The sequence below is a fragment of the Rhipicephalus microplus genome, chromosome X (assembly GCF_043290135.1).
Source record: "Rhipicephalus microplus isolate Deutch F79 chromosome X, USDA_Rmic, whole genome shotgun sequence".
NCBI lineage: Eukaryota > Metazoa > Arthropoda > Arachnida > Ixodida > Ixodidae > Rhipicephalus > Rhipicephalus microplus.
Window position 1 is genome coordinate 51,217,437 of NC_134710.1, and position 17,736 is coordinate 51,235,172.

General features: G+C 43.4%; 2 protein-coding genes across 2 annotated transcripts in view; one reads left to right on the plus strand and one right to left on the minus strand.

Annotated features, from left to right (window-relative positions):
* Window positions 1–433: 433 nt before the first annotated feature.
* On the minus strand, window positions 434–14,444 carry LOC119176028 (deoxynucleotidyltransferase terminal-interacting protein 1). Its single transcript, XM_075876577.1, has one exon. It carries the CDS (start codon window positions 14,437–14,439, stop codon window positions 12,982–12,984), a length of 1,458 nt encoding a protein of 485 aa, XP_075732692.1. The 5' UTR covers window positions 14,440–14,444; the 3' UTR covers window positions 434–12,981.
* Window positions 14,445–14,688: 244 nt separating this feature from the next.
* The window catches only part of Psa (puromycin-sensitive aminopeptidase), an 87,278-nt gene continuing 84,230 nt past the window's right edge, over window positions 14,689–17,736 (plus strand). Inside the window, exons 1-3 of the mRNA XM_037427139.2 lie at window positions 14,689–14,966; window positions 15,061–15,202; window positions 15,857–15,941. Coding sequence (XP_037283036.1) covers window positions 14,827–14,966; window positions 15,061–15,202; window positions 15,857–15,941 — 367 coding nt within the window. The 5' untranslated portion in view covers window positions 14,689–14,826. The remainder of the gene's footprint in view (window positions 14,967–15,060; window positions 15,203–15,856; window positions 15,942–17,736) is intronic.

Below are 17,736 nucleotides of genomic sequence, written 5' to 3' on the forward strand. Positions count from 1 at the left end.
GACCTGGCGTTTTTTCTGAAAAGATTTCAAGTACTGGTGTGGTTCTGCAGTAGAACACTTCCCTGGTATATAGACAGCCTTGGTTACGATCCTCCCTAAAAGCGGGTTTTATTTTTAACTATGCGTGACAGGTTCTTATGGACAATAGCAGTGGCGGTGGACAACCATGCCACCAAATTGGCTGTTGTGAGCTCACAACCGGTTACATTCGTTGAAAGTAGTTAAAGTTATTGTATTAAATTGGTGCTAACAAAAACCACATACTAGCTTTAAAGTAAGTCAGTCCTTGTAAACTAGCTGCATAACATGCCTTCCTTTCAAATCCACTAGAGTATACAGACCCAAGTAGCTTGGACAAATGTTTGTTATGTCCACAAGGCAATGAATAACAAGCACCTGCATTGAGAAACATTTTAAAAGAAAGGCAACACAGTAAGAAAGCACCATTTTTTTATTGCACTTTACAATGTCAGTGCTTATGAGCTCTTGACTTTATATACAGCGACATGCATCATTAAATATTAACAGATTCACTTCAAATGAGATGAAAACAAAGAATATACAACAGCAATGACCAAATGTGGCTGGTATATATGTACAATATGTATTTATATAATGAGCAATGCTGTGAGAAGTTAATGTACTTTCAGCAACTTCTAAAACCTGACTTTATTTAGTACCAATAAACACTTTATGTGCTTGAGAAGCTTATTAAATGATTCTCAGAAGGCAAGTGAAACAATAAATAGTGGTATCACGTAACTTTCTTATCCTCATGGTGTGCCACAAGCAAATAATGCAGGGGCAAGGTATGCGAAGAAAAATTATATGAGTACTTTGGGGTAAGAAGGATGCGTAACATTCATACAATATCGAAAAGTCCTAACTTTACCTTTCATATACAGCACAAGTTCAAACATGACCGGTAAATTGCTCATCACAATAAGTTGTAACTATATTATTTAAAAGAGCACAAGAGACAGGATAAAAAGAGGACATTACCTGTCTTTTGCACTGATTTAAATAATATGGAATCATATCAACTAGCCCAGCTGTCGACCTTGTAACTTTACACACAAAAAGTATGAAAAAAAAACTGAAGTGTCTTTAACTGTATCAGCAGCACTGAAAACCTTATGTTTGCAGATGGCCTTAAAAATGCCATAGATGGCTACACAAGTATTTTCAAAATTTGTAAAAATAACAGCATAAAATGGCATGAAAACAAATTTAAGTAAGTACAAATCAATATGCACTGTTGAAGTTTCATAGCACATTTTTCATTCAAGTTATCTTTTCCTACAGACTAGGGAATAAAAAGCATTAGCCCAAGTTATACACTTCCTCAAAGGTTTTCTTTAATGCAAAATTTTGTATAGATGCTGTTCTGTGTCTCCACTACCTCAAGTAGGTGCAACTGGCCGAAAACTCCATTTAGAATGACTATAAAAAATGAACAAGGACCAAAAAAATAGAGAAAAAAATCTGAAAGCAGTGGCATAGCACAAGCGGCCAATTTATTTTACGGTATCAAAAAACTTTCACACTATGCATACATACAGGAAAATGCTACAAGGGTATAAAATGAAACTAAGCAAGCTACTTAACAGAAAATAACTTAGTTGCTAATCGAGTGCCAATTTTCCCCATGTTTCTTATGCATATGTTCCTTGTTCTCTTTTAGACACAATATTAATGAGAGCTAAGAGACAATGATGTGAAGGAAAGTAGAGGGGATGTTTTTAGTCGTAATTGTAATGGAAATGTAAAAAAAAGAAAAGTGGACAGAAAAAAAGATAACTTGTCACTGGCAGGGACCGAACCTGCAACCTTCAAATAACGCGTCCGATGCTCGACCACTAAGAAACACCAGCGGCCTTTGTTGCCCGTGCAAATTCATCATCATCAGCCTGACTATGCCCACTGCAGGACAAAAGCCTCTCCCATGTTCCGCCAGTCAACACGGTCCTGTGCTTGCTGCTGCCGCTTTATACACACAAATGTCCTAATCTCATCTGCCCACCCAACTTTCTGTATTCCCCTCAACCACTTGCCTTCTCTGGGAATACAGACACAGTTACTCCTAATGGCCAGCAGTTATCTTACCTACGTGCTACGTGCCCAGCCCATGCCCCTTTTATTTTCTTGATTTCATCTATGATATCCTTAATCCGGTTTGTTCCCTAATCCACTCTGCTCTCTTCTTGTTTCTTAAAGTTACACCTATCATTTTCCTTTCCATCGCTAGCTGAATCGTCCTCAATTCAAGCTGAACCCTCTTTGGCCTGGGGTGTGGCTGCACCGGTGATTACTGTTGGTAACGTACTATCTCACCAGAGAATGATTAGCCACCCTGGTGCAGTATGTGGCCACTGCTTCCCAATTAACCCGTACACATTATGGGGATTGAAATGTGGAGTGTCAGTCAGCACCACCAGTAGCCATGATGGTGAGTGTGGGGCATTTTTTTTCTGCCTGTTGGAGTCATGTAGCATGTGACTTTATTACAAGCTGGCAACTGACCAATAATCTCTAGCATACTACATGAAAGCACCAAGTCTGCCAGAATGAGACTTTGGCTATAAATGAAAGTGAAAATTTGAGGGCTGGTCTTTTTTGTTAGACACAATGTTAATGAGAACTAACAGACAATGATTCTGAGAAAAGTATAGGGGATGTTATTAGTAATTGTAATATAAATATGGAAAAAAAGTGGACAAAAAATGAATTTTGCACTCTTTCCTTGTCCTCTTTTGGTTATGCATAATGAACCAACTCAATCCTGCTACACTTTTTGCTCAGGCTATGCACAGCTTTATGGCCTACAAAAAGGGAAAGATCGTACATATCAAGAAGCCTTGTGTCATACAAAAAGAAACCTGCATTTTTATAACATTTCTCTGCTCTGGTTGTTTTATGGCAGGCACTATCTACTGCAGTATTCTATCAGCAATACAGGAAACAGGAAGCCAAAACTCAAAACATAACAGTGCACACTGATGAAGAGCAAATGTGATAGAATCAGCCACAAAAACACGTAAGCCTGGTGATCCTTCACCAGAACCTTGCACACCAACCTTGCACAACAATCAGTTTTTGCGAAAGGAAGAATTGTGAGCGCATTTTAGAGGGATCCTACAAGATCACAACTAATAGATCCGGAAGAGCTACACTTTTCTAATGCATCTAAATTAATTATAGTACCTGTGAGTATGTCACTTCAGAAAAGGTTACTTCAAATTTGATAACTTCATTTAGAATATTTAACCTCAGCAACTGCAGTTGCCACTATTCCTTTAACACAAACTAAGATAGACTTCTCACTTCCTCCAAACACGTCTTAGTATTCATACAATGCAGTATCATATGCAACAGCCACGAAATATACTTGGCATGTGTGTGACCTCATAACATTGGACTTGAGCCTCTGAAATTTCAGTGACTGTAATTTAAATGCTGGCAATTGCACTTTCTTCTGCTTTTGAGCAAATTGTCAAAATATTTTAAGCACGTGATAGTTCTATTGTAATGTGTACATTATTATAATTTTTTTTTATTGAACTCACATATAGTCTCCAGCTATGGGTCGAACCAGTTTGGTAGCTCAGGTTACTTTCTACTTCTGCAACTAAAGAAATCAAATCAGAATAGAAGGTGGACATGCCACTGCCTCACTCATTTCTTTAGTGTACAACTGTTTTTGTTGCCGCCATTATAAGGAACAGGTGCAGCTAAATTATATGCATACCACACTCATGTCACACACACAAAAAAAGAGACTCTGAAGAAACTTTCCCTAGACAACGTAAGCAAATACATGCTCACACACCTTTTTAACGTATTGTGCGCATGTAGAATTTTCACTTCCACGTGAGTGCCATATACATGTTCTTCGCAGATGCCAAAACATGGTAAGAAGGAAAACACATAACATCATAAAAATTGATTACATGGTGTATAAAACATTAACATTACATTTTATATGGTAGGAAAGAATCAACTATCTTTTCTTCTGCTTTCTGTTAAACAGCATGAAAGATGCACTTTGACATGAGAGGCGCACTTTTGCTATCAAGGAATAGTAAATGCACTTTATGACAACTTCATCTATATATAAAATGGCACTTCATTTTTGCGATGCCTCACATTGAATTACCCACAATACATTTCTCAATATTTTAAACTTATTCAACTTGCATGCAGTGGCTCCTGACTTAGGAAATAAACAACAGAGGTATCCTGTTCATCTAGTATAAAATCTTAACTTTAGACAATGACCCTCAACACATTACACCAAAAGATATTTGAACATTTTTCATTTTTCTAAAAAAAAAGGAAAGCAGCTGTCAGCAAAAGTACATATGTGGTAGCCATGCACACGTCGTACTCTCTCAAACTACATGTACTTGGTCAATTTTTATTTGCTCTAAACATGTATGCATTGCCAATCTGCTACCAAAATTTTTTTAATACGAGATGTCATGTGTTCTAAATGTAACAAAGTGACATGCTCAAGCAAATGGCTGTCTAATGCTAAAACTGACATGATGAATATGGCCATGTGGCACCCAGACCCAGGGCCTTGTTCACCTTGGAACCCACGATAAAATGAGAGCTTGGCTACAGCTGTGCCAGCTCCCACTGAAGTCCTTGCTGCATTTCTAAATTTCTGCTTTTTAATAGACAATCTAGATGCAATCTCAGAGCAATAGTAGCATCCATGAGTTTCACATAAATTTTCTGAAATATGAATTTACTTTGCACAATACACAGCAAGTTGTCAGTAAAGTGCCACATGGACAGCTGGGTACACTTTCATTGCAATCATCCCAACTCGGATCTCAAGCCATTCATTTTTTTTCTTAATGAAGTCCATGATTCCCGCTCCCACAATGAGCTCTTACTGACTGTTTTAACAAGTGTGCTCATATTTATCAATAATACCTGGATAATATATCACTTACTGATATTCACACCTTAGGAAGCATGATTGTCTGAACACTGGAAACTTTGAATCATTGTGCATAGTGGTCAACACTGTTGTCTAAAATGTCGGAGTGTCGCGCTTGGAACTGCACACGCGACATCTGCAGAGGCAAATAAGCCACTCTGAGCATGTCAGCACCAATGACACACCTCTCTTGACTTTATCCTTATCACCGTGGATGCCACAACTGATTTAATCGACGAAAGTGCTTTAAAAAAAAAAGCAGTTAATAAAGTGAATAATTCTCAGCCCCAATGAAAGCTGTGCTGCATTCTTACTCTCTGTTTACTGTCTCATTTTTTTCAGCAGATATGCCCGTACTTATCAGCTGAATAAAGCTTTCTGTGGTTTCGTCACTATACAGTGGACAGTACTTCTGATGGCCAAATCAGTTGTCGTAGCTGTGGCAATAAACAAGGATGGAAACTAAATCAGGCACGACCAGCGCTAGAGTTTTCACTGTGCATGCAATGCACCCTGGAGGTCACAGTGCACTCATCTGAGACACTCCTACGAACCGGAGTGGTGGCAGGCAGAGGCAGTTTGGGCACGAAACACAGAAGGAAAGCAAAAGAAGGCTGGCGGCTTTGTTGTGCATTCAAGTGCCGCAACTGCGTAGGAATAAGGAAGGATGTATCTTGTGGTTTTCCTTCTAAACCAGTTCAATAAAAGTGAAGGTGGCATTAAATCCAGGCAGTCAGGTGAGCACAGTACATTCTGCCCTTGCCGACCGGTCCAGTGGCGTTGGGCTTGTTGCCAAAGAGAATTTCGTGTGTTTGCTAGATTAATCAGGTCCAAACAGTGGAATTTAATTGGCATTTCGTAGGCAATACAACAAGCACACTATGCAGACTGCAGCACATGTAACAATTTTTAATCTGACCACCACCAAGTCTGTTTCGATATGTACAGCATCAAGTCAATGATACGATAGGCAAGTAGTCTACATTATTCGCAAACAGTTACATAGAAGGAAAGCTGCCTTGCCTACTAAATGTGGTTGGGGGCACATTCACCTAAACCACTGATCTATTATGAAAAATATGCATGCTATCAACACTTGACATTGAGAGGCCACCATTTAACTTAATTGATGCTACACACAGGGTTCTTGTAACAAATAAAGCAATGGACTACTCGAACCTGAGTTTTCTGGAGTCAGGGGATTTGATTGATTTGAGGGGTTTAACGTCCCAAAACCATGATATGATTATGAGAGACGCCGTAGTGGAGGGCTCCGGAAATTTCGACCACCTGGGGTTCTTTAACGTGCGCCCAAATCTGAGCACACGGGCCTACAACATTTCCGCCTCCATCGGAAATGCAGCTGCCGCAGCCGGGAATCGAACCCGCGACCTGCAGGTCAGCAGCTGAGTACCTTAGCCACTAGACCACCGCGGCGGGGCTCTGGAGTCAGGGGAGATGAACAACAAGAGAGAAGGCTGGGAGGTTAACCAGGAACATGCCCGGTTTGCTATCCTACGATTGGGGAATGGGAAGAGGGCATAAAGATGAGGGAGAGGCAGTCGATGCAGTAAAGCTGCCTTCTGCATTGGCTGCCATGGCCATGTAACATCACTATTATGAAGTGTCAAATGTCTTGAATTTTTACTCATTGTTTAATTCATCTAGTAAATTGCTTCAATTTTAGGAGCAAACCCCTTAAGGGGCTTTGCTTCTATAAATAAAAAATAAATAAAAAATAAATAAAAACAAAGTGCAGCTGGCCTTTTTTTCTTGTGTCACCTCACAAATGAGGCACCGTCCGTTTCATAACCGATCCCCCGTGGTGGGTTGCGCCAGGACTCTGAGGAACAACCAACAACCAACCACCTATTCAGTGCTGGTCTCCCATTGGCACCGTGCATGCTCTGATAAGGAGCCTTTTGAACTGTAGGTGTCGCTCATGCTGTTTTGAGCATGACGCTCTATCATTCCAGACAGGTGTTTTGACCAAAACAACTCAAATTCATCAAGTGCAGTATAAGGAAGGATAAGGACCACTACAACTGACTGAAGTACATTTAAAAAAAGGTCAGGTGCATAAAAAACACGAAATATTACATGCTCTCAAAAAGGTACTAAGTCGCAGATATTTGTTGCCATTTGCCAACAATTCTAATAATCTTTTAAAACAAGGTGCCTGCAAAGACTAGTCATACATGCTCTCACGAGCATGACAGGCCCCATGGGTGGCCTATTTTAAAAAGCAATATTCTAGGTTATGTTACGTTAAGTTTTATTGGCGCAAGGGCATCTAAGGCCAAAGAGCGCCAGTACAAGTGTTGTTTCATTTCGGTTATTAGTTTAAAAATTAAAACAAGCGATGTGTAGCAAATATCTATGAACCATTTAAAACACGGTGCATTTAAAAGGAATGTCACTTTGCTAAAACCATTTAGTTGGCTGAAATCTGTGATGATAAATTAGTCTGCAAGGCCCAAGACCCTCGCAGCTGAAGTCCTTGCCTGAGCAAGAACTGCGAAGGCTCAGACATACTTTTTATGCACCAGGCGGTACCTCACACTTGAGGCGCAGCCTGGTGGCTAGGATGGAATGATATCATTGTTAAAAATTTGACTTTCCCAAGATAATGAAGAAGTCTCTTAAGGTCAACCACTGCAGCAAGTGATAAAAACAGTGCTGGATGAAGTGGGATATGATATCGATAGAGCTCCCTGAAATGGGTCAGTCGTGCTTGGTGAAGCACAGGACATTGTATGAGGACATGCACAATGGTTAGACTCTCTCCACAGTGTATACATGTAGGTGGATCAGTGCCTGTCAAAAGGTGTTTATGTGTGGCATAAGTGTGGCCTATTCTTAGCCGTGTTAGAGTGACTTCGGCGAACCTGTTGAGTTTTTGTGGGATAACTTTTCTCAGCTGGGGTTTTACAAGGTGGAGTTTGTTGTCGACTTCTCTGTCCCATTCAGCTTGCCAGTGGTTGCGTAGACCTCTACGTACAACAGGTTTTAGATCTACACCCGGAACAGAGGTTATATCTTTGGTTTGCCGACCAGCGGCTTCTCGTGCATTCTTGTCCACTATTTCATTGCCCGCGATTCCAGAATGACCTGGAACCCAGCAAATAACAGTAGAAAGTTTTAGGTTGTAGGCTGCATAGATTTCGTTGAGGAGCTTGTTGAAAGTAGGGTTCTTGCTGTACTTGCCACAGACAGGGCCCTGACAACACCTAAAGAATCTGTGGACACTATAGACTTTTGTATCTTGTGTTGTTTAATGTGTTGTAAAATAAGCAGGATACCATAGGCTTCCGCCGTGAAAATGCTGATATGTGTATGCATGGTTTTGGTGTCCGAGAACTTTTGTCCGTAGGCTGCACAAGATACAGATGTTTGAGACTTTGAGACATCAGAGAAGAATGCGGCTGAACGATATTTGTGTTCAAGAGCCAAGAAATGTTGCTCAGTGAGTGCACTTGGACAATTTTCCTTAATGATGTCTTTGAAAGACCAGTCACAAGTGACTGGACACTGCTGCCAGGGAGGGATGTGTTCGACATGGTCACTTTCCTCCAAGTCATTGAAAAAAGTCAAGTTTTTCTACTGCAGGTCTTATTGTCAAGGAAAACGGTGGGGCGATAGAAGGACGGTTTAGGTATAACTGGGTAGTAGACACATCATTCATAAGTGTTTTGCATGGGTGCTGCTTCAGAGACATGATCTTAACTGCATAGTTGACTCCTAGATACGTGCGCTGATAGTCTAGTGGCCACTGATCTGACTCTGCATAAAGGCTGTGAATAAAGCTGGTACGGAAGGCACCAAGTGCCAGCCGGATACCTAAGTGGTATACAGGGTCCAACATTTTCAGTGCTGTCCTTGAAGCTGACTGATATACTATGCATCCATAGTCTATGCGTGACAGAACCAGGCTTCGAAACAGAGATATGAGACAGTGCCTGTCTGTCCCCCACGACTGATGCGATAAAATCTTTAAAAGGTTCATGGTCTTGAGACATTTTAACTTCAGCTGTTTTATGTGCTGGATGAAGGTGAGTTTCGAATAAAAAATTACACAAAGGATTTTTGTTCCTTCGCGATGACTAAGTTTTGTCCATTCATTAGTATGCAGGGGTCAGGATGTACACCTCGTCATCTGGAGAAAAGCACACTAGTAGTCTTGTCAGTGTTAAACTTAAAACTATTCTCATCAGCCCATTTCGCAAGACGGTTAACACCTATCTGTATCTGGCGTTCGCATACAGTCAAGTTACACGATTTGAAACTAATTTGGATGTCGTCCACATATACGGAGTACGATATCGCAGGTACAATAACAGAGCGAAGAGAGTTCATTTTAACTATATATAGTGTGCAGCTTAATAGTCCTTCCTGTGGCACTCCATTTTCTTGAAGAAATGTGCGTGATCACACAGTACTTATTCTTACACGGAACTTCCTTTCGAACAGGTAATTTTTCTAAGATACCTGCCACATATAGATAGATATAGATACCTGCCACATATTCCGAAAAACAATAGGTCTTGTAGGATTCCATATCACCAGGCAGTATCATATGCCTTCTCAAGATCAAAGAAAACAGACAGTATTGATTGTGTACAAACGCGTCACGTATATACGACTCGGGGAGGACAAAATTGTCGGTTGTGGATTTAGCTGTACGGAAACCAGACTGGCACGAGTCCAATATGGCATTGTATTCCAAGTAATAGACCAAGCGGCAGTTAATCATTTTTTCAAACACTTTGAGTAGGCAGCTTGTGAGGGCGATAGGCCTGTAACTATTTACCAAAGAGGGATCTTTGCCCTGTTTAAGGATTGGTAGTACTATTGCCTCTTTCCAAGCAGAGGGTATTTTGCCGGTATTGAAAATCTTGTTGTAAAGTGCTAAAAGTCAGTTCAAGGTTTCATCAGGGAGATTTCTGATCATTTCATAGGTAATTGTATCAGAACCAGGAGCAGAACTTCCACAGGAACCATGGGCAAGCTTCAGTTCATATAGTGTTAGTGGTTTATTGTATTCGTATGATACAGGCTTGTTCCGGCACAGTGGTACACTTTCAGCTATGCTTTTGTGGCGTAAGAACTTAGTGGTATAGTTTTCTGAGCTTTACATTTTCTCGAAGTGTTCGCCAAGAGCGTTTGCCTGTTCTTCTATTGTATCACCGCAGTCATTCACCAAAGGGAAGGGATTTGGGCCTTGTCCTTTAAGTTTATGCACCCTATTATAAACCTTGCTGACGTCTGTGTAGGAGTTTATTGAGGATATATAGCGTGTCCAGCTTTCTTGTTTGGCTATACGGCGAACACGCCTGCCATTCGCTTTGCAACTTTTAAAGGTTATCAAGTTTTCTGCTGTTGGGTAGCGAGAAAAAGTCCTCCATGCTTTGTTTTGCCGTTTTTTAGCACTTTCACACTCCCGATTCCACCATGGCTTTGTGTTAACCTTATCATTCCTGGACTGCGGTATGCACTTTTTTGCACAAGTAAGAACATATTCAGAAATATAGTTGGCCATCTCTTCTACTTCCAAATGGTCTACCTCTTCGAGGTGTAGTGGCCATAGCTCTCTGAATTTCACCCAGTTTGCAACATGAAAGTTCCACTTTTTAGGATAAGACGGCCAGTCATCCCGTTGTTTTGTTACTAAAAGAGTTGGAAAATGGTCACTTCCATATGGATTATTAATAACTTTCCAATCTAAGTAAGGTAGGAGTGACGGTGACCCAATGGCTAAATCTATGCATGAATATGTATTGTGTGTGGTACTGAAGTATGTTGGCTCAGCCTTATTGAGCAGACAAGCTCCAGATGCAAGAAGAAAGTTTTCTATTGCACGACCTCTCGCATCACATTTGGTATCACCCCATAGCAAACTGTGAGCATTAAAATCTCCAATTAACACATATGGTTCTGGAAGCTGATCAAATGTACTCTGTTTTATTGAATGGTTCGTCAGGGGCTATGTAGATCCAGCAGATAGATATAAGACGGTTGAATAGAATAGCGCGAACAGCCACAACCTCAAGAGAGCTTTATAGCACAATGTACTGGCATGCTACGCTTCTTTGTGCAATGATGGCCACACCTCCAGAAGAGAAAGTGCCACCATTTCGATCTTTACAAAAAACCACATATTGATTTAAGAAATTCACATGAGTCGACTTTAAATGAGTTTCTTGAACACAGAACACTTTTGGCTGATAGTCATTAAGCAAGTCTTTGATATCATCTAGGTTATTAAATAGGCCTCTGGCATTCCACTGTAGTATTTGTGTGTCCATTTTAGATGTGTTTTGTGTTGTGTGCTCAAGGATGGTAAGTAAGCTCACGGACCCTTTCCAGGGGCCGTGACATGAGATTTTTCTTTTTTGGATCGGTCGACAGAGTCGCGCCGATCCTTAGGCGCTGGCTGCGCCCTCACACTCGGTGTTGTGTCCATTGCCTCTTGCGAGGCGCTGGACACGCGCTCTTGCGAGCGCTGAATTTGTTTTGAGGGCCTCGCCTCAAAAGACGAGACCTTCGCGGCCGCCAGCCCGGAGGTTGGTAGGGTCTTTCCTGGATGGCGAAGCAGCACTTGCTGCAACTGCCGAGGGGGTGGATGGCGTCACCGCTGGCTCACTACGTGTGTGCCAGACAGGCGCCGAGGGCCGTCATGGTGCTGCCCCCTGACGCGCCACTTCGGCAAAGCTGCTTTCTGGTAGGTAGGACACCTGCCTTCGTGCCTCCCTAAATGAAATGTTTTGTTCCAGCATGGGCATGACCGTGAGTATGCGGCATGCTCCCTGTTACAGTTCGCACAGTGAAGAGAGTTTTCACAGGTATCAGATGTGTGTTTTTCAGCACTGCATTTCGCACAAGTTAGGCGGCCTCGGCAGTTCTGAGAACTGTGGCCGAACCGCTGGCATTTGAAACATCGGAGAGGGTTCGGTATATATGGCCTCATTCGAAGCTTGATGTACCCAGCCTCAACGGAGTCGGGCAGTACACTTGAATTGAAAGTAAGTATCAGGTGCTTAGTCTGGATTTCTTTGTCATCACGCCTCATCCTAATTTGTTTCACGTTGATGACATTCTGTTCGCTAAAACCCTCCAGGAGTTCAGCCTCCGTCAGCCCTAACAGGTCATCATCTGAAACAACGCCACGGGTGGTGTTCATGGTTCGATGTGGGGTTACTATAATTTTGGTATCTCCAAATTTCACTAGATTAGGCAATTTTTCATATTGTTTCTGGTCGCGGAGCTCCAACAGGAGGTCACCACTTGCCATTCTCGATGCTTTATATCCTGGGACAAAAATTTCTGTCAAAGACTTCGAAACAAGAAAAGGTGAAATTGTTCGCACTGGTTTTCCGGGTGTGTCAGCGTGGATAACGTGGAATCGGGGAAAGGATACTCTCTGGTGACCAAAAAACTGGAAGACTTCATTGGTGCGACCTCTTTTCTGAGGGCGATCAGGGCGTGGGGGGAAGGAACTAGCCATAAGAAAAGGTTTATTTTCGGCAGCGGCGCCAGCCACCCACCATGGAGTCCTACAAGGGGACGCTGCAGGGTCTGTAAGCACAGGCCCTGCAGATGCCAGCTGTACACCACCACTATAACCGAATATGGTGTATCCAAGGTAAGATAGCCACACAGGGTTAACCCTTGCCGCCAGGAAACACGGAAGTCAACAGAAGAGAGTAGAGGACAGGAAAGATTTAAAGTAAGAGAAAAGACGAAGATGTGAGGGGGAAACAGGAAAAGGCGACTGCTGATTCCCCCCAGGCGGGTCAATCCGGGTGTGCCGTCTACGTGAAGCCAGGGCCAAAGGGATGTGTTGCCTCTGCCGGGGGGCCTTAAAGGTCCAATCACCCAGCGTCAGCTCAACCCCCAGGATCCCCTTTTCCCCGGACACGGCAAAGCCACGCACGGTTAGGGGTGGGAGGGGGTCGAAACCCCCCCGTTCAATATTCTAGGTTATCGTAGACACTGCGAGTATGTAGCCCTGCAACAAACGTGCACAGTACTCATGGACTCAAGACGAGCTCGAAGGGAGCAGTCAGGGGCGGCTCCAACGTGGCGCTCACGTCCGAGGCAGCGGGCGAGACGTCTTCGAAGCCCTGACCGAAAGGCGACGCTCCCAGTGGTTCCTCAGCGGGCGACGCCGAACCGTCGTCGTGCCGCGGGTCGCCACTGGGCCGTGGCCCACGACGACGCGACCCTGCCGGCAAGTCGGTCCTCATGGCGAGCATGGCGGCCTGCATCTTAGCCAGCATGCTCTCCGGCACGGAGAAGCCGACGATCTCGTCCAGCATGAGCCCCGGACTGCCGCGGTATTCGTCCGTCTCGGCCAACTCGCGAATGTCCTCAACGAGCAGCATGTACGCCTTGCCGCCGGTGGCTGGCATCTGGTTGTGCTCGTACAGCCACTGCTTGTCCTCCTGGTCGCCGGAGTACTTGAACACCTCCGGATGCTTGATGTAGAGACGACCTCGCGTGGCGCCCAAACCCAGCGCCTTGTTCGCCTTAGCACCCATTATGAATTGAGAGGTGGGCTGCAGTCGCGCCGGATCCCACTTTGGACCTTCCCGCTTCACCGCATCCGCCTTCAGCTTGCATGGCGTCGAGCGGCCAGAAAGCACTCCACCCTGGTGCAGCGGTGGACGCCCTTTCTTCTTCTTCTTCACCAGCTGCAAACTCGCTTCAGAGTCGGAGTCCGAGTTGTCGCGTTTCTTGCGGCCCGTCACCCCATGCTTACCTAGAAGTCTACCCAACCTGAGGTCCGATGGACTGTTGCGACCAGAGTCGATGTTGTAGTCCGAGGTCGGGCTATTTCCCCGAGTGTAGCTCCCGTGGTACATCTTCTTGGCTTCTTCCAAGATCTGCCGGCAGACGGCTTGGATATGCTGCTCCGATATCGAATGCTCGCCGTTGTTGATGCGCACGTTCTCCAGACCCGGCTTGAAGAATTTCTCCAAATACCGCTGTAGTATTTCGTCTATTTCGCGGTTAATGCTCTTTTGCAAATTCTGGCGCAGCACGTCCAGCGATTTCGCGGAACTCGTGATGCACCCCAGTTTCGCGCGACTAATGGCCACGGACTGAGACCGACAGGATGGCCGATAGGTCATGGTAGACGGCAGGCACGATAGATTGAACGGCCGCATGTTGAATGTATTTAACCAGGGCACCATGTTCGAACTGTCACCCGAAAACACTTCACAAGATCCACGGAACAGCATTGTACTCTTACGGTCACTCGCGTCCCCGGTTATTCTGCTGCGCTCGGAGTCGGAGGTGTCGTCACCTTTATCAGATGGAGAGTAGATCCGTATCTCCGGTATTACAGAAGCCATAGCAGACGATAGGAATAATTCGGCATTATCACGGGGCCAAGCAGTACCAGGCACACTGCTTGAAGTTGAAGCGCTGCTACAGCGCTTATAACGCCTTGCATCCATACCATCTATAAAACACCTGTCCATAAATATGACATGGCTCGGCTTGGATTGACCGGCAAAACTGCACACTGCGTCGACTTCATCTTTTTTTTTTTCTGACTAATAAAAAAAGCGATTAGATTTAGCAAATTGATAGTACTAACTTTAGTTTTGTATTGCCTGCGAAGTTTTGTAAAACTCTGAGCTGATTTAAAAACATTGTTTTTTTTATATATAAAAAAAAAAAAACTTGCCGCAACGCAACATTACCGGCCGTAGTTGCGTAGGCACCATTGTACACTGAATTTTTCCTAATTTTTCTCGTACGGGATGTTGTCTTTGGCCTCGTCGCCTCGTTACAAATAAAGTTGTGCGAAAAGAGGCTCGAGCAAACTTAAAAACTTTGCGGCTTCATTAGCGGCGTCTAAAGATATGCTCGTTTCTGCAGCGCGCGTGCCGCCTCGCTTCTTCGTCTTCGTAGCGTCTCGTGCCGGCAGATTCCTCGCTCATTCTGCGGTTGCCTGTCGTGTTCCAAAGATCAGCGCGCGCCTGGGGATCTTCCGATCACTTTGGTAAATTCGCCATTTGCGCCATTTGTGATGCGTCCGTGAAGGGTTCTGACGTGCGTCTGTAGCTAGAAGTTCTGTGCCTCGTGCGTTCTTCTAGCGCCCTCAGGAACACCGCAATGTCTGGCGAGAACAGATCAGACCGCCTTCCTGCCAACGTTAAGCCGGTGAACTACAATATTGAGCTGAAGCCCGACCTCAAGAAGCTCGCATTTGACGGCCGAACGGTTGTGACATTAGAGGCGAGTATTCCGCCATTTCTGCATTTGATGTTAATATCTTTTGAGTTCCACCTAGTGATAGCCTACAGATTGATCTCGCCGGGAATAGTTCGGTCACATTTGTCATTTTGCTAAGCATCCAAAGAGATCTTCGACTAGTTATAGTTATTTTATAAAACAATCGGTGCAGTATTATTATTCGCCAATGAGGTGTGGGAAGTTCGTTGGCTGCCTGTTGAACCCCAGTCTACCTGCACAACTTATGAAATTTCAATAATTCAGTTGTGTGCCATATGTTAGCATCACATGCATCCTTCCTAGCAGATATAAAGGGATACGATTTAGAATCCACATTTAACGCGACATTTAAAAGCGCGTATTTTATCGCAATTTAGCGGGACAAGAGGGGAAAAACAAGCCTAGGGACTTGGGCGGGGCATTCGAATCCTTAAATCAGTTACTCTCCCCGGTTTGATGATAACTAACAGAAAATGGTGCCAAAAATAAATGAGATATTATTAGAAGTAATTGTAATGTAAGCACTTGTAGCAAAGGAAAATGAGCCTTTAAATTTACCCTTGTTTCTTTTCCCCCCAAGTTGGGACCGATTCGGGTTTGGGATGTCGGCAAATTTTAATGAATGTATTTTTGCTATTACATGCTGAAAATTTGCAGATACTAGAGTCAATTGATGTCCTCGTCCTCAATTCACTTGACCTGGACATCAAGTCTGCCGAGTACATTTCTGATGAAGGAAAAGGTATGAATGGGTTGTTTTTATTCTTGTGAACAATGGACAGCATGCAAAATAGTTTCTGCGCATGCGAGAGCAAGTTTATTTCTCACCAAATGGCCTCTACCACAGACCAGCCAAAAAAGTGTTTTTTTGCCATTAACCCCTGCCTTTTCCTTATTTCGTGTCTCTTTATTAAAAGTTGTTGTTAGGCTAGTTGGTAATTTGCCATATTGTAATTTACTGCAACTTAGGAACCCCTAAAAACACTAGCACATTTACATTCGCTTCCACTCAAGAATCACACAGTGCTCACTGCCAACTGTTTATTGCGCGTGACTGACCATCTTGCATACTTACAGGAAGATGTTCAGAGAAAATGAAAAGACAAAGGTGTGCATGAGCAAAAAATCAAGAACAATCTGTGTGTAGTTCTTGAGTAGAAGTGAGTGGGAATGTGTGAGCGTTTTTAGGGGTTCCTAAGTGTCGCTAAATTACTTACAATATCATTCATGTCTTCTGTTCTCTTGTATGGGGTGGGGGGCACTCGATGAGATGTGACGTTGAATGTTTTCTTGCAGTGAGTTTTGAAAAGCGCTTGTGGTGCTCTCACACTTTGCTGGAATGTAGAGGCATCTATGTGCTTGGAGCTAGACAATCAGTCTGGGAGCGAGAAGGTATAGCCAGAAAACATTCCTGCAGTATTTCCAGAGCGTACGCAAGGGGGGCGCTGACTATTTTGCAGTGTCCATTAGTGTTTGAGTAGATTCCCAGTTCTCTCATGCTGTTTACATTAGTGTTACACAATCACTTCTGATCACGATTAGAGTAGATAAAAGATAATTTTTTGATTTTGGATTGCTGCCGCATAGCCCAAACTAATCCAAATCAATTTTAGCACGGACATCAGCCAATGGTGAAGCCATATTGGGATCAAAAGTGTCATTGATTGATTGCTCTTTGCCAGCTTTTTGTGTACCATTTAGGCTAGCCTTTGATATTTGACACATTTGTTGCTTTCCAACATGTGATTGTACTGACAGAAAATGAAAATGTTTTGCTGTATGATTACTGTGCACTAGCCACATAGGCAGTTACGATGAAACGGATGGCTTACTGGCATACTTTGCCCAAACATGCCTCAGTTCCAGGGGTATAGTCAGAAGGTTTTTTTTAAGGGCGAGTGAAATCAACCAACCTTTTCGCATATTCTATCTTGTGTCTTTACATGTGCATGTATACAAACTCATGCGAAACTAAAAAAAAATGTGGTAGTGGGTGTTTGAGTTCTGTAGAAGGGCCATGCCAATTTATAGCAAGAGGTGTTTGAGAACATAACAGCAGCCATTTTCAGTGACGTAGTTGTTGGCTGCCTCCGCCGGTGTCCGTAACTGCATTCGTGTGAAATAAGAAAGAAAAAAAAAAAATCGGGCATGGAACCTTGTTAGATCCTGGGTCCTTTTCATGGCAACCCAGTATTCTACCCCAGATTCTCTTGGTGCTTGTAGCTTCTTCGCAAGGAGGTCCTATACAAGCTTCATGTCGGGCGACAACATATGTAATATAACGTGGCAGAAGAGTAAGGTAACAACCAAAAGTCAAACAATGCAAATCAGGTAACCAGGCGTCGCATAATGCAAATTGCATAAGTGGTGGGTTGTTGAATGCTTCCAACCCATTACGAAAGGCTTAGCCATAATTCTTCTTCAGCCACAGCATCTGCAAAGTGCCCGTAATGCCTTTCAGATGTGTCACTCGTATCGTGCCTCTTCGAGAAAATGAATAATGGCATATTAGATGCTTCCGTACTTCACAAAAATTA

Coding starts and splice junctions, on each gene's coding strand:
- LOC119176028 (XM_075876577.1), bottom strand. CDS start 14,439: ATGGACAGGTGTTTTATAGATGGTATGGATGCAAGGCGTTATAAGCGC.